Source organism: Perognathus longimembris, chromosome 8 (genome assembly GCF_023159225.1).
Source record: "Perognathus longimembris pacificus isolate PPM17 chromosome 8, ASM2315922v1, whole genome shotgun sequence".
NCBI classification, from domain to species: domain Eukaryota; kingdom Metazoa; phylum Chordata; class Mammalia; order Rodentia; family Heteromyidae; genus Perognathus; species Perognathus longimembris.
The window spans coordinates 1,625,241-1,639,330 of NC_063168.1; the positions used below are offsets into that span (position 1 = coordinate 1,625,241).

The following is a 14,090-nucleotide window of genomic DNA, read 5'->3' on the forward strand; positions in this document are numbered from 1 at the left end:
TATTTTGTAAACGTTTTTGTTATTGTAAATGATGTGCAGCGGGGTTACAGTTAAATAAGTCAGGTAAGGTTTACATTTTTTTTATGGGCAGTGTCACCCCTTCCTTTGCTCTCTTTTTTCCCTCCTGTCCCTTCTGTTCTTGGGAGCTTGTTTGGAGGTTCTAGCAGGGGAGCACACCCTTGACTGAAGACCAGTTGTCCCCTGTCGGGATGCAGGGATGGCCATCTTTGACTGATCCTACAGCTTCGGGAGTTACGCACAGGTAAAGGAGGAAGGGGACACCCACCGAGCCAGCCACATCAGCCCTGGTGATCGGTGGGGTGCCAGATGTTGCAGCAAGATTGTCCTTCCATCTTCTATTGTTTTTTAGAAATGGAAAGACGTTAAGGTAATTTCTGAGAGGCAGTTTTCCTAAGTAAATGATTTGGTCTTAGAACCCTTGCTAAAGGAAATCAAGAGCCCCGGAGCTATTATTATTCATTGATAGAACAACTCCCCTCCCTACCCCGGGGGCTCAGACTGGATTGGGTGCTGTTCTTGAGCTTCTTTGGTCTAGCACTTGAGACATAACTCCACTTTTGGGTGGCTTATTGGAGATAAGAGTCTCATAGACTTTCCCATGATCCTCAGATCTCAGCTTCCCGAGCAGCTAGGATTACAGATGTGAGCCACCAGTGCCTGGCTATAACATCTCATTTAAAAGTAATATGTTAGATTAACATTAGGTTTGTAATCAATTTAAGACCTGGCTAAAGACAACTCAGGCTTCTCAGCAGCTTCTCTGTTCAGTCTTAGGTATGCTTGAAGTCATTAATATCTCAAATAGGGTTGGAAAGCTTTTAAAAACATTTTGAGGTAATTATGGCCATTCTTTAATCTTAGACTATATGAAAATTCCTTAAAGGTAGCATGGATTGCCTTCGTGTAAACTCATTCATGTGTCCTTGAACTGTTAAACTGTCTTATACTTTTCTTTTGGTCTTGGGGCTTGAACTTAGGGTATTGTGCTCTTGCTTAGCTTTTTCCACTCTCAATCACAGTTCCACTCCTGGCTTTGGTTAGGCGGAAATAAGACTCTTAGAGATTTTCTGCCCTGGCTGGCTTCAGACTACAATCTTCAGATGATTTTTTGAGTAGCTAGGATTTCAGGTGAGAGCTACTGGCATCAAGCTCTGGCTTGTACTTTCAATGAATAATTTTGTAACACCATTGCATTGGCCATCTGGCTAATTTTACTGGGTTATGTAGACTTCCCAAAGATCAATGCATTTCATTACACAAATCACATTTCTTAATGTCAATATCAATAAAGCTCATTCACAGTGGCAATACAAATATTCAGAAATCCTAATTTGGGTTTGTAAGTTTTTGTTCTGTCATTGGTAGTGAATGTCATTGGCTCATACTGTTCATTTTTCTGGAAATTCTAGTGAAACAGCCAGTCTAAATACCATTACTTGCTAAGTCTTTTTAGTAAAAATGGTATGCTAGGAAGAACATGACTAATTCAGCCTGCCACCCAGTTGCTCAACTGTGTAATTAAGACAACTGTATTTCAGTGTGTGGAATTTCTCTGCGTGTTTCCCATCTTGTCAGTGCATTGGAAGTGTTCTCAAAGGTCGGCATTTAATCATTTTTTTTATTGCTTCTATTAAGTACAGGTCTAAGTGAGGTCAGCAATATTTCTGTTATTGGTGCAAGGTAATGACTACAACTACTGGTTAGCTGGGTGCTGCTGTTTTGATAATGCCATATGCTTCCCCTAATGGGTCTCTGACTCCTAGGTATCTGTAGACCACCTGGCAACAAACCGCTTTACAGACTGTCCCAGGTATCTTCCACACTCTAAGCTCCTGATTTCCTCTTGTAGGTGTTAGGGCGACACACATGCTTTCACTTGGCTTTTTCTTTCAAGGCTAGCACTCTGACACTTGAGCCACACCTCCACTTCTGTTACTGTTGTTTGCTAACCAGCAAAATTAACTGGAGATGACAGTGTCAGGCACTTTCTTATCCTGGCATGCTTTGAACTGATCATCACATCTCAGCCTTCTGAATAGTATCACAGGTGTAAGCCACCAGTGGCAGGATTAAGGCCATGATTTCTGCAGGATAAAAAGATTAAATGGAAGAATAGCTCTGGGGACAACCCTCATATCGAAAACCCGCTTCTCTCTCAAGAGACAAGTGGAGACTGAAGAAGTGACTACACAGGCAGTGTTTCTCAACTTGTCACTGCCACTCTTGTAAGCCTAGTTATTAGACTTTCTCCTAATCATCTCACCTTGAATTTTTTTCTTACTTTATTGTTCTTTTAGAGGTGATATAAAGCAGGGTCACCAGTTACCTTTACATACATCAGGTAATACATTTCTTTCTTTTGCATAGTATCATCTGTCTGTTCGTTCATTTTCTCCCATTCCCTCGCTCTTCTCCACCCATGAGCTGCATGGTTCATGTTCATCAATGTCCAGTGCAGCCAGTGAGTTCTGCTGCAACACCCAATTTCTACTGATGCTGTTCCCTCCCCCCACCTACCCTCAGATGTGCACGTGAATACACCATAAATGAGGTAAAGAATACAGTCATGAATACACCATAAATGAGGTAAGGAATATAGTCATCAGAAAAGGAAAACACAAGAAAAAGCTCCTTTGTTTCTGTATCTTTGGAGTTTGTTTCAGTATGTATATTTATATACATATGAAGAAGCACTTTGGTATTACAACGTGGGTGATTTTCTCCTATGACTATCCTCTTTTGATCTCACTGTGAGTGTCTAGAATCCTAATAATGTTCCATTGCATTTTAAATCTAACTTTTCAGTATCGGAGACCATGTGCCATTTCCTTCTCTGATCTTGGCATACCTCACTCAACATGATTTGTTATGGTTCTATTTCCTCCCTGCAAATGCCATTATTTTATCCTTTCTGATGGCTGAGGAGAATTCCATTGTATATAGGTACTGCGTTTTTTTGGATCCATTCCTCTGTGGTGGGGCAGCTGTGTTGTTTTCATGTCTTGGCTATTGTGAACAGTGCAGCCATGAACATGGAAGTGCAGGTGTCCTTGTCGTGTCCTGGTTGCTGTTTGTTGCTCAGGGTGGATGCCTAGGAGCGGAACAGCTAGTCATAGGGGATGTCTATTTTTTTTGAGAAACCTCCAGACTGCCTTCCTAGAGTGGTTGTATTACTTTACATTCTCATCAGAAATGCAGTATGTTTCCTTGCATTTGTTGTCAGTTCAAAATATTGGCCAGTCTAACTAGGGTAAGATGAAATCTCAGAGTTGCTTTGATTTACATTTCCTTTATGGCTAAGTATGATGAACATTTTCTCATGTGTTTACCATTCTTACCCATTCTTCCAAGAAGTCTCTCCTTACCTCCCTTGCCCATTTAGTGATTGGCTTTTTGATTTGGAAGGGGTTAGTTTCTTGAACTCCTTGTATATATTGGATATTAGGCTTTTCTTTGTATGATGTATTGCTGGTAAAGATCTTTTCCCAATTGTTTGTCTGTCTTCCTAATTTAGTAGCTATATCCTTAGCTGTACAGAAACTTTTTATTTTAGTGTAGTCCTATTTGTCAAGTTGTGCCTCTGGGACTCTATTCAGGAAGTTCCTGCCTATACCTGTAAGTTCTACTTTCTCTCCTACTCTGTCCTGCAATAGTTTCAGAGTTTTGGGTCTGATGTTGAGGTCTTTGAATTCACTTTGAGTTGATATTAGTGCATGGTGACAGGCTGGGATCGCCTTTGAGTTTTCTGCATGTGGCTGCCCAGTTTTCCCAACATCAGTTATTGAAGAGGCTACGTTTTTTCCACTGTATGTCTTTGGCTCCTTTGTTGAATATCAGATGACTGTACATGTATGGTTTTATTTCTAGGTCCTCTAATCTATTCCATTGATCTTTGGGTCTATTTTTGTGCCAGTACCATGTTGGTTTTTTTTTTTTTTTTTTTAATGGCTCTGTAGTAGCATTTGAAATCTGGTATTGTGATACCACCTGCATTGCTTTTTTTTTTTTGCCTAGAATTGCTTTGGGTATTGTAATTCTTTAATTGTTCCAATAGATTGTTTTCTCTATCTCAGTAAAGACTGTCATTGGGATTTTGATGGGGAATTTGTGTAACATAGAAAGTCATTTGGGTGTGGGTTTTTGTGGGTTTTTTTGAGGCTATTGCAAATGATTTCCCTTTCTGCTTGTATATTGTTGGAATACAGAAAGGCTACTGATTTTTGTGGGCTAATTTTGTATCCTGCTACATTGCCAAATTTGCTGATTAGTTCTAGGAGTTTGGAAGTGGAGTTTTTTGGGTTGTTCAGGTGTAAGATCATGCCATCTGCAAATAGGGAGAGTTTAATTTCTTCTTTCCCTATGTGGATCCCTTTAAGGCCTTTTCTTGCCTTATTGCTATGACTAAAAATTCCAGAACTATGTTGAAGAGGAAGGGAGAGAGTACGCATCCTTGCCTTGTTCCTGATTTTAGGGGAAATGGTTTTAGTTTTTCCCCATGTAGTATGATATTGGCTGTTGGTGTGTCATGTTATTTTCTATTGTTTTAGGGGATGTTCCTTCTATTCCTAGTTTCTCCAGACCTTTTACATGAACGAGTGTTGTAGTTGGTCGCAGGCTTTCTCTGCATCCAATGAGATGATCGTGTGGTTCTTGACCTAGGCTCCCTTGATGTGACGAATTACATTTATTGATTTGCATATGTTAAACCAACCTTGCATTTGTGGGATGAAGCTTATTTGGTCCAAATGTATGATTTTTAACATTTGTTTCTTGATTATGTTGGATTCTCTTTTATTGAGGAGCTTGCATCTGTGTTCATCAGAGAAATTGGTCTGTAGTTTTTTTGTTGTATTGTTACAGATCCTTACCTGATTTGAGGATGAGCGTGACATTGGCTTCACAGAATTAATTTGGGAATTGCTCCCTCTGCTTCTATTTCATGGAAAAGCTTCAAGAGTATTAGTATGGGTTCATCTTTAAAAGTCTTAAAGAATTCAGTGGTGAAACCATCTGGGCCTCGGCTTTTTCCTTGTTGGAAGACTTGATTACTTCTATCTCATTGTGTGTTATTGCTTTGTTTAGCTGGTTTACATCTTCTTGGTTCAGTTTTGGCAGTTTGTATGTTTCTAGAAATTCATTTCTGCTAAGTTTTCCTTCGTTAATGGGTATAGTTTTTTTTTTTTAAGTAGTCCTTTATAATCATTTGGATTACTTGGATGTTTGTTGTAATGTTCCCAGTGGCATCTCTGAAGTTGTTGATTTGAATTTCCACTCTTCTGTCTTTTCATCTCACAAGTGGTCTGTCAATTTTATATAAGAAAACAAAACCCCCAAAACCCCAGCCTTTTGTTTCTTTGGTTTTATGTATTATTTTTAAATTTTCTATCTCATTGATTTCTGCTCTAGTCTTTGCTATCTGTTCAGTAGCTTCAGATTTGACTGGTTTTCTAGCAGTTTTAATTGCATCATGAGGTTATTTACTTGAGCTATTTGATGTATGCACTTAGTGCTATGAACATTCCCCTTAGTATTGCTTTTGCTCTACTCCAGAGGTTCTGTTGTGATGCTTTCATTTTCATTGAGTTGTAGGAAGTTTCTAATTTTGTCTGTGACCCAGGTGTTATTCAGTAGTGTGCTGTTCAGCCTTCATGCATTTGAATAATTTCTGCAGTATTTATGTTTTTCTGTTAAGAACTAGTTTGGTCCCACTATGGTCGGACAGGATGCAAGAGATTTTATCAATCCTCTTACATTTGCTTGGGTTCTTTGTGGACTTTGTGTTTTTCTTTGGACAATGCTATGATGTTTTGGAGAATGTTCCATGGGCTGCTGAGAACAATGTGTATTGGATCATTGCTTACTGGCAAACTCTGTAGATGTCTAAGTCGATTTGGGTTATGGTATTATTTAGTTCAGAGGCTTATCTTTTGTTTGGCTGACCTGTCCTTTGGTGAGAGTGGGATGTTAAAATCTCCCACCATTATTGTGTTTGGGACTATCTTGTTCTGTAAGTCAGTGTTTAATGTATTTAGGTGCTGCGTTGTTTGGTGCATAGATACTGACGGGTGATTTCCTCTTCATGGATCATTCCCTTTATTAATATGTAGTGGCCTTGTCTGTCTGTACTGATTTTAATGAGAAGCCTATTTTTATCAGGTATCAATATGGCATTTGCATAGACTTTTTTTTTCCATGTCTTCACTCAGTTTGTTTTTACCTTTGGCTGTGAAATGGGTCTCTTGGAGACAATAGATGGATGGGTCTTGTTTTTTGATACAATTGGCAGTTCTTTTCTTTTGATTGGGGAATTGAGTCCATTAATATTTAGGATTAAAGAGATGTCATGTTTCCTGCCATTTACTTCTTTTCCTGTATTTTCTTTCCTCTCTTCCTGGGCTTACTGCAATTGGTCTTCTAGTCATTTTTGTCTGATGTATTTCCTTGATTTTTATTTTTTTTCAGAGTATATTCCTCCTTTAGTATTCTTTGCAATGCTGGTTCAATTGTAAGTGATAGTTTTGGGTTGGCAGTTTCTGATCTTCAAGTGTGTGCTTGGATTATACCATTCCATGCTCTTCTTGCATTGAGGATTTGTTTGGTGAGGTCTGCAGTGATTCGGATTTTCGTTCCATTGTAATATAGTTCCATCTTTGATTTTGCAGAATTTAAAATCAGTTCCTTGCTATTCAAGTCTAATGTTTTTACTATGATGTGTCTAGAAGTGTTTCTTCTTGGATCCTGTCTACTATGGGTTCTATATGTATCTATTAGGCAAGTGAGATTTTCCTTCTTAAGATGGGTTGAAATGTGGCTTAGTGGTAGAGTGCTTAACCTGCATGAAGCCCTGATTGATTTCTCAGCAACACATAAACAGAAAAAGCCAGAACTGACACTTTGGGTAAGTGCTCGCCTTGAGCAAAAAGCAGCTCAGGGACAATGCTCAGGCCTGAGTTCAAGCCCAGGACTGGCAAAAGAAAAAAAAAAAAAAGGAAGTTTTCTGTTTTATTTTTCTGAACAGGCTTTCCATGCCTCTACTATTAAGTTATTCCCCCTCATCGATCCCAATTATGTGTAGATGTAATTTCTTGGCCAAGTTTCTCTTTGCTACATTCTGAGTATTTTTTCCATAAACTTTGACTTTGTTCCAGCTCCTCTATTTTAACCTTGCCTCCCGATATTCTATTTTCCATTTCACTTACTCTATTACCTATGGCTTCCACTCTTGTTTGCATTTTGGAATTTGAGCCTCTTGTGCTTTTGATATCAGTTCTACGTATTATTTTCATCATTTAAAGAGGTGTATACTGTGTCTATCTGCATCTCTTTTGAAATCTCGGATTTCCTTTGTCATTTTTTTTGTACTATTGAAATTGTTTTTGCATTCCCCCTTTTGTTTCTTTTCTTTTTGCCAGTCCTGGGGCTTGAACTCAGGGCCTGAGCACTGTCCCTGGCTTCTTTTTGCTCAAGGCTAGTTCTTTACCACTTGAGCCACAGCGCCACTTCCAGTCTTTTCTGTATGTGTGGTGATGAGAATCAAACCCAAGGCTTCATGCATGCTAGGCAAGCACTCTACCACTAGGCCACATTCCCAGCCCCCTCCCCTTTTATTTCTTTGGCCAATTCTGTCATTTCTTTAATGGTTCTTTAGTCTTCCATCTCTTCTTCTTCACTTTCACTGGGGTCCTTCCCTGGACTGTTGTTGGCTTTTTTCTCGATTGTCCATGAATCTTGTAACCTTTAATTGTAATTTCTGCATTTGACTTCTGGCCTGAGCTTGGCCTGTTCTGTCCTGACTGGTGGCAGTCCTTGCTTGGCCTGTGCTAGTTCACACGGGGTAGGCTAGCCCAGGCTGGGTCCCTGGCCCATCAAGGTCCTGCGCACGCACTGCGCCTCAGGCTAGCTGAGAGGAGCTCAGTCCAGTGTGCAGTGGGGACTGGGTTAGATTTGAGCCTTCGGGACAGGCATGGGCTTCAACACGACTGAACTCCCCATGGGTGCGCAGGATTTTGTGTGTGCCTTGGCACTGGGTTGGATCTCTCCCCGCAAGTGGCTGATGCTTGGCCTGCCGCAGCGTGTATGCATGCTTGGTGGCTCAGGGGATATGACCTACTGGCAGCTGTTTGGTTGGAAATGTCTGCCGCACAGTGCTGGGGATAGTAGCTTCAGGCCTCTGGGATAGACGTGGGAGGTTGCCAAAGGGGTGGGCTCTGCCAGCAGCTCCTGGCAGGGGCCGGTGGGCACACTTGGAACAGGAGTGCTGTCAGTAACCGGTGCGTGCTCCATAGAGGGAGCTGGCACACGAATGTGGTTTGAGGGTCTCAGCAGGGGGAGGACACATGGCCAGTGAGCAGCACACCTATGTGTTTCATGGTTCCTTACAGAAGAGCTGCTGGTTTCTGAAGGGCTCACCTTGGAAATATAATATCACAAATTAATGGTTTTTTTACGTGCTGTGGTCCTGAAGAGGAACACAATCTTTTTAAGACGTGTCTGCTGCCACCCTTAGAATACTTGGATTGTGACCAGTAATTTCCCTTTTCTCATCTTTCCCCATTCAATTTTCATATTCCTAGTTGCCATCATAGCATGACACAGGAGTGTGTATTTAGGAAAAAGTAGAGGTATCCCTTTATTCCTGATCCAGCCACCTATCACCGCCCCCCGCAAAAAAGAAAAAAAAAAATCCTTCAATTCTGAATGTCTTAAATGCAAGGATTTATCTAGAAATTGAGGAAGCAGAACTATCTCAGACAATTCACATGGAATTCTAAAAAACTGTGAATGTTGTTATGAAATAGGACTTGGAATACAGATGCATATATCCATAAAGTTCACAATTTTGGGTCTGAGAGACACCCTTTCCTACATATATATAGCAATTATAAATACTTATTCACCCCAAAATTTAACACCGTGCCCTAAAGCAAGCATAATTTGTGGCATAATAATGTACTGATGTTCTGTGGTCCTACTGAGACCCTTAAGTCAAAAGAGGGAAAACCAAATGGCCCCGTGACTCCACGCTTGTACAAAAATCCGAACAGATGAGCCAAGTTAGATCTTCAGTTCTTCCTTTGGACTGAGAAAGTCTTGAGATATTTTCTAGAGGGAACCACAGCTCTCGCAAGTCAGAGGCCTTCAGGCCGATGATACTTCCAGAACGCTACCTCTCCGTCATCACTGCAGGAAGCCAGAAGCCCGGGTTCCTTGGGGTTCCAGGCCACACAGTTGACGTCCTGGGAGTGGGCCTGACTCAGGTGGGCTGTCAGGGAGAAGGTGGGCTGCTGCGGGTCTGAGCTGGGATCCTCCTCAAACACTCGGATGGCATCATCCCCACAAGCTGTAGCCAGGGCGCCTGTCAGCTGACACCTGGGAGGCACACAGGCAGCACTGGCTAGGGAGGTGCCCTCTGCCTCCCCAACTAGGCAAATTAGGTAGGGAAATTTGCTCTAGCCTCTTGTTCCCAATTTCAGCCCTCAGCGAAAAGGTTCTTGTTGAAGAGCTTTCCTAATGTTAAGAGCCACAAACGCCAGCCTTCTAAAGTCTGCAGGTGCTTCTATCCAGCTAGTTCCCCACCCCCATAATGTAAACTACATAATTACCCTACATATAACTGACTGGCACTTTTCTCACTTTGCATAATACCTATGGCGTGAAGTATTCTTATCCTATTTTTCTAAAGGATATAATAGACTTCAATTTTGTCACAATTTAAGCTTGTTTTTGTTAAGTATGTTATTCCCAAATGTTTGCTAGAATGGTTTGATGCACATGAACTTTTTTCATGGTTTGAGATTGTTTCCTAGATCCAACTTTCAGGACCAGACTTGTCCTCTCTCCTTTCCTGTATGAATGGCTTTTTTCAAGCCTCCTTACTGGTGGGCAAGTTGCAGCTACCAAGCCATTAAAGACCCAGTCACAATCTATAGGTTCACTAATTTCAGGACTACACCATACTGTGTGAGCCCTAAGGACTCGTGCTGCCTTCACAGTTTGGGATCTGTGTGTGCGTAGAAATGCACATGCGTGAGTGCTGGTACTGGGTCTTGAGCACAGGTCTTGGGCACTGTCCCTTAGCTATCTGCTCATTTCTACAGGTCTACCATTTAAGCCACAACTTCACTTCTGGCTTTTTGGTGGTGAGAGGTAAGAGTCTCAAAGACTTTACTGTCCCATCTGGCTTCAAACTACCATTTTCAGAGCTTGGCCTCCTGAGTAGTTGCTACAAGCATGAGCTACTGGAACCCAGCTCAGCCTGGGATCTTTGTTTTGTTTGTACTGCTTATGCCCATGGTCTTAACCCAGACCCAGACCCAGACCCAGGCTGGATCTAAATCAGCTGCTATAAATCCCAGGCTAACTACTTCTTAAGACTGACTTGATCTGAAGAAAAGGAGGTAGTCTCTCTGAGTTTCCATGTGAGAAGAGCAAGGGCCACGAGATCTCTAAAATCTCTCCTGTAAGGCATGGGAAGTGGAGGTCTTACCAAGCAACATCATAAATGGTCCTGGAGTGGAAGCCGGACAAAGTGCAGATACATTTCCAACTGGGGTCAGTGCCGCTGGTCGCCACCCCTGCACGACAGACTTCCCTTAAGCCTAAGACATTGTTTATGTCCTGGGAATAACGACAACGCTGCAGGAGGACCCAGCGTGCCCTCCCTCAACCCACCTTCAATCAGTCAGGCCCCTACCTCCAGCCTTTTGTCCCCATCCTCCTTATCTGTCTCATACACTGTGGCAGAGAATTCTAAGAAGCATCCCCATTCTCCTGCAGGCCATTATCAAACTACCCCTGCATTGTAAGGCCACCCAGTAGATGAGGCAGCCCAATTCACTCCTCCCCCATCCCTTCTATCCTCGGTCTCATCTTAAGGAATTACCTTTCCTCATGTTAAGTCCAGTCACTCCCACCACTACTCATGCACTACCAGTCACTACTTATGCTGTTGGGCATTCTACCGGGAATCTTGTGTGACAGTTAGAAGCCTACATACCCTCTCAAGTTTGGAATGAAATGCCCTCTCTCCCAAATCTTTCCCCAGTTCTTCCAGCACTCTTATCTGAAGCCCTCTTATGGCGCGTTTTATTTACTTATTTTGTTTCCCCCCTTCATGTATATGAGGCAAGCACTCTAACACTAGGCCACATTCCCAGGCATTTTTTTTTTTTTTTTTTTGGCCAGTCCTGGGCTTTGGACTCAGGGCCTGAGCACTGTCCCTGGCTTCTTCCCGCTCAAGGCTAGCACTCTGCCACTTGAGCCACAGCGCCGCTTCTGGCCGTTTTCTGTATATGTGGTGCTGGGGAATCGAACCTAGGGCCTCGTGTATCCGAGGCAGGCACTCTTGCCACTAGGCTATATCCCCAGCCCGCAGGCATTTATTTATTTATTTATTTATTTATTTAAGACTCTCTCAGGGACTTTTCTGCCCAGGCTGGCTTTGAAAGGCGATCCTCAGTGTCCCCCTCCTGAGTAGCTAGAGTTACAAGTATGAGTCACCAGCTCCTGGAGATGTTATTTTTAATTTGCTGCGACTCACAAGTGTATGTTAATGGAGGAATACTGTCATTTAGCTCTACTACTAGACACTCACCTTGTTCGTTGCCTGGTAGATACTGGCGCCAAATGCGGACAGTTCGGTCATCACTGCAAGATGCCAGGCGCTGGCCACTGGGGTCAAAGGCCAAGCTCCATACAGTAGATTCATGGCCCTCAAGGGTGGCACAGCAGACCCAGTCATCTTCTTCTTCCTGGTACAGCTTCACTGTGTCATCATAGCTGGCAGAGGCTAACAGCTGTGAGAGGAAGAGACCCAGGGTTTGTCTGTATGGCCTAGGAAGTAATTGTGCTTCCAATACTTCCTTCTTCCAGGACAGGATAGTCCCAGAGATCTGTTTTATAAGAGGAATAATTTTTTTGTTTTAGCTTATGTTACACAGAGAGGGGTTTCATTGTTAAACGTCCACATTAGGGGACTAATATTTTTCAGTCACACAGATAAAGCCCTGTAAAAACCAGCTTCAGGCCTTAGCAAACAGGACAGCTAGACACAAGCTTCCACACCAGAGTTCCTACCTCCCAACAAACCTGACTTTTTGAGTGTGCCATTACTGGGGCTTGAACTCTGGGCCTTACACCCTTGCTCAGCTCCATTTTTGCTAGAGCTCTACCATTTGAGCCATGCTTCGTTCTGGCTTTTTTGCTGGTTAACTGAAGGTAAGAGTCTTAGGGATTTATGTGCTCAGGCTAGCATCTAACCTCGATCCTCAGATATCAGCCTCCTGAGAAGCTAGGATTATAGGCACAAGCCCCCGGTGCTTGGCTTTGGCCTAACTCTTAACTCACCTCCTGGGTGGGATGCCAAACCACATGCTTGACATCCTGTGTGTGGGAGTTGAGAACACTGACACATTCATATTCATCCTCTTCATCAACTGTGGAAGAACATAGGAAAGGAACAGGCTAGGTGAACTGTCAGGGACCTAGACAGGAGTCTCTGTGAGCTAGTTATCATAAGGTCTGCTTGGGCCTGTGAGGGTGCCTTGTTTAAAGTCTCTGTCCAGTACCTGCATTACCTAAGTAACTGGAACACCCCGAGACAGTCGCCTCCCCCTTCTCCTAGGTCACACCCTGGACTGCCCCCCTCCACGCCTCCCATTGGACTCTGGGCTGGCCACCCACCTCCCACCTCCTCCCACCTGGCCACACCTCCCTCCCCCCTTTTCCAGACACATCCATCTCCACCATGGAAATCCAGGGGGGCAGCAGTTTGGAGACAAACTTTCTCTCTCTTACTTAAATACCCCATGAGTGATGTTCTCTTCATCGGTTACCTACCAGTTGGCCAACAGTTATCAATGCCATGCCACGAGGGGCCTGGACCTACCTTCCCAGACCCACACACTCTTATCTCGGCTGCAAGTGGCCAAGAGGTTGCCAGATGGGGACCAAGCCACTGACTTGACCTCATTTTCATGGCCCTCCAGAGTGGTTACACACTGAAAAGGAACAGGGATAAGTATTAATGGCAGCGGAGACTCGTACAGTTTACCCCAAATCTAAGGTCATGAATTCCACAGGGCAAGATTGAAGTGAGGGGTGTGGTCTTGCCAAAGGTGCAGCTCAGCTGGCCCAGGGTGGCTCCGAGGGGCACACACGGGGACATGGTCCCACCCAGTCTGGTTACCTCAAAATCATCCTGGTTCTTCTTCCAAATACAAGTGGTAGCATCAAAGCTGGCGGAGGCCAGGTAGCTCCCACAGGGGGACCAAGCCACTTTCCGAACAGTACGCTGGTGGCCTTCAGAAAGGACAGACTTGCAGATCCAGCTGTCACCTACAGGCAGAGGGCAAGCCAGGCTCTGGAGCTGGGTGGTAGGGAAGGTGCGGGAGCACCGTCGGTGCGTTCGACCACCAGGGACAAAAGGCGAGCCCCACACCGGGGTCGCGTCTCCGCGGCGTGCTTGGCAGTGTGCTTTTCACGAACGCACCTGGCTGCTTCCTTCGGAGGCACTCTCCTACTTACTCACTCGTTTATTTATTTTGAAAAACCACTTTCAACGACTCTCCGAAGCCGCAAACGACGCTGCGGGCTGCCGCCTTCCGGCCCCCTTTCCCGGCCCGGGCCGCGATCCCCACTCCCCGCGGCGGCCCCGGCCCCCGGGGCCCCCGGCGGCGCAGGCCCCGCCCCGAGGCCGCTTCCCCCGCGCCCGTCAGCCCGGCGCGCGGGCCCCGGCCCCGGAGGCGGGAGCCCGCCGCCCGCCCCGCTTACCCTCGGCGCCCCAGACGCGGATCCTCCGGTCGCCGCCGCAGGAGGCCAGCAGCGTCCCCGCGGGGTTCCAGGCCAGGAACCAGCAGCGGGAGTCCGGGTGCGCCGGGACCCGGCTCAGCAGCACCAGCGAGTCCTTCATGGCGGCCGGCGCCGAGTCCCAGCGCGCGCGTCCCCGCGGCGTCCCCGGGAGAGCCCGGCTTCCGCCCCCGACCGCCCCGGGAACCGGAGCGCCCGCGGCGGCGCCCGCACGGCCTTCTGGGAGTTGTAGTCGCGCCTCTCGGCGCCGTCGCGGGAAGCGC

At 44.9% G+C, this 14,090-nt stretch overlaps 1 protein-coding gene across 1 annotated transcript; it reads right to left on the reverse strand.

Annotated features, from left to right (window-relative positions):
- Positions 1-8,721: 8,721 nt before the first annotated feature.
- Positions 8,722-13,993, reverse strand: Ciao1 (cytosolic iron-sulfur assembly component 1). Its single transcript, XM_048352328.1, has 7 exons — positions 13,792-13,993; positions 13,208-13,356; positions 12,908-13,019; positions 12,367-12,455; positions 11,615-11,816; positions 10,508-10,595; positions 8,722-9,390 (listed from the first exon to the last, which is right to left on the reverse strand). The coding sequence occupies exons 1-7, from the start codon at positions 13,928-13,930 to the stop codon at positions 9,150-9,152; spliced, it is 1,020 nt and encodes a 339-aa protein (XP_048208285.1). The 5' UTR covers positions 13,931-13,993; the 3' UTR covers positions 8,722-9,149.
- Positions 13,994-14,090: the final 97 nt, after the last annotated feature.

Bases quoted from the DNA above. Each gene is read 5' to 3' on its own strand.
- Ciao1 (XM_048352328.1), bottom strand. From the start codon at position 13,930: ATGAAGGACTCGCTGGTGCTGCTGAGCCGGGTCCCGGCGCACCCGGAC. The intron at 12,456-12,907 runs GTAGGTCCAGGC...GTTCTTCCACAG, and splicing joins GAGTGTGTGGGTCTGGGAAG to TTGATGAAGAGGATGAATAT. The intron at 9,391-10,507 runs GTAAGACCTCCA...TGTGCCTCCCAG, and splicing joins ACCATTTATGATGTTGCTTG to GTGTCAGCTGACAGGCGCCC.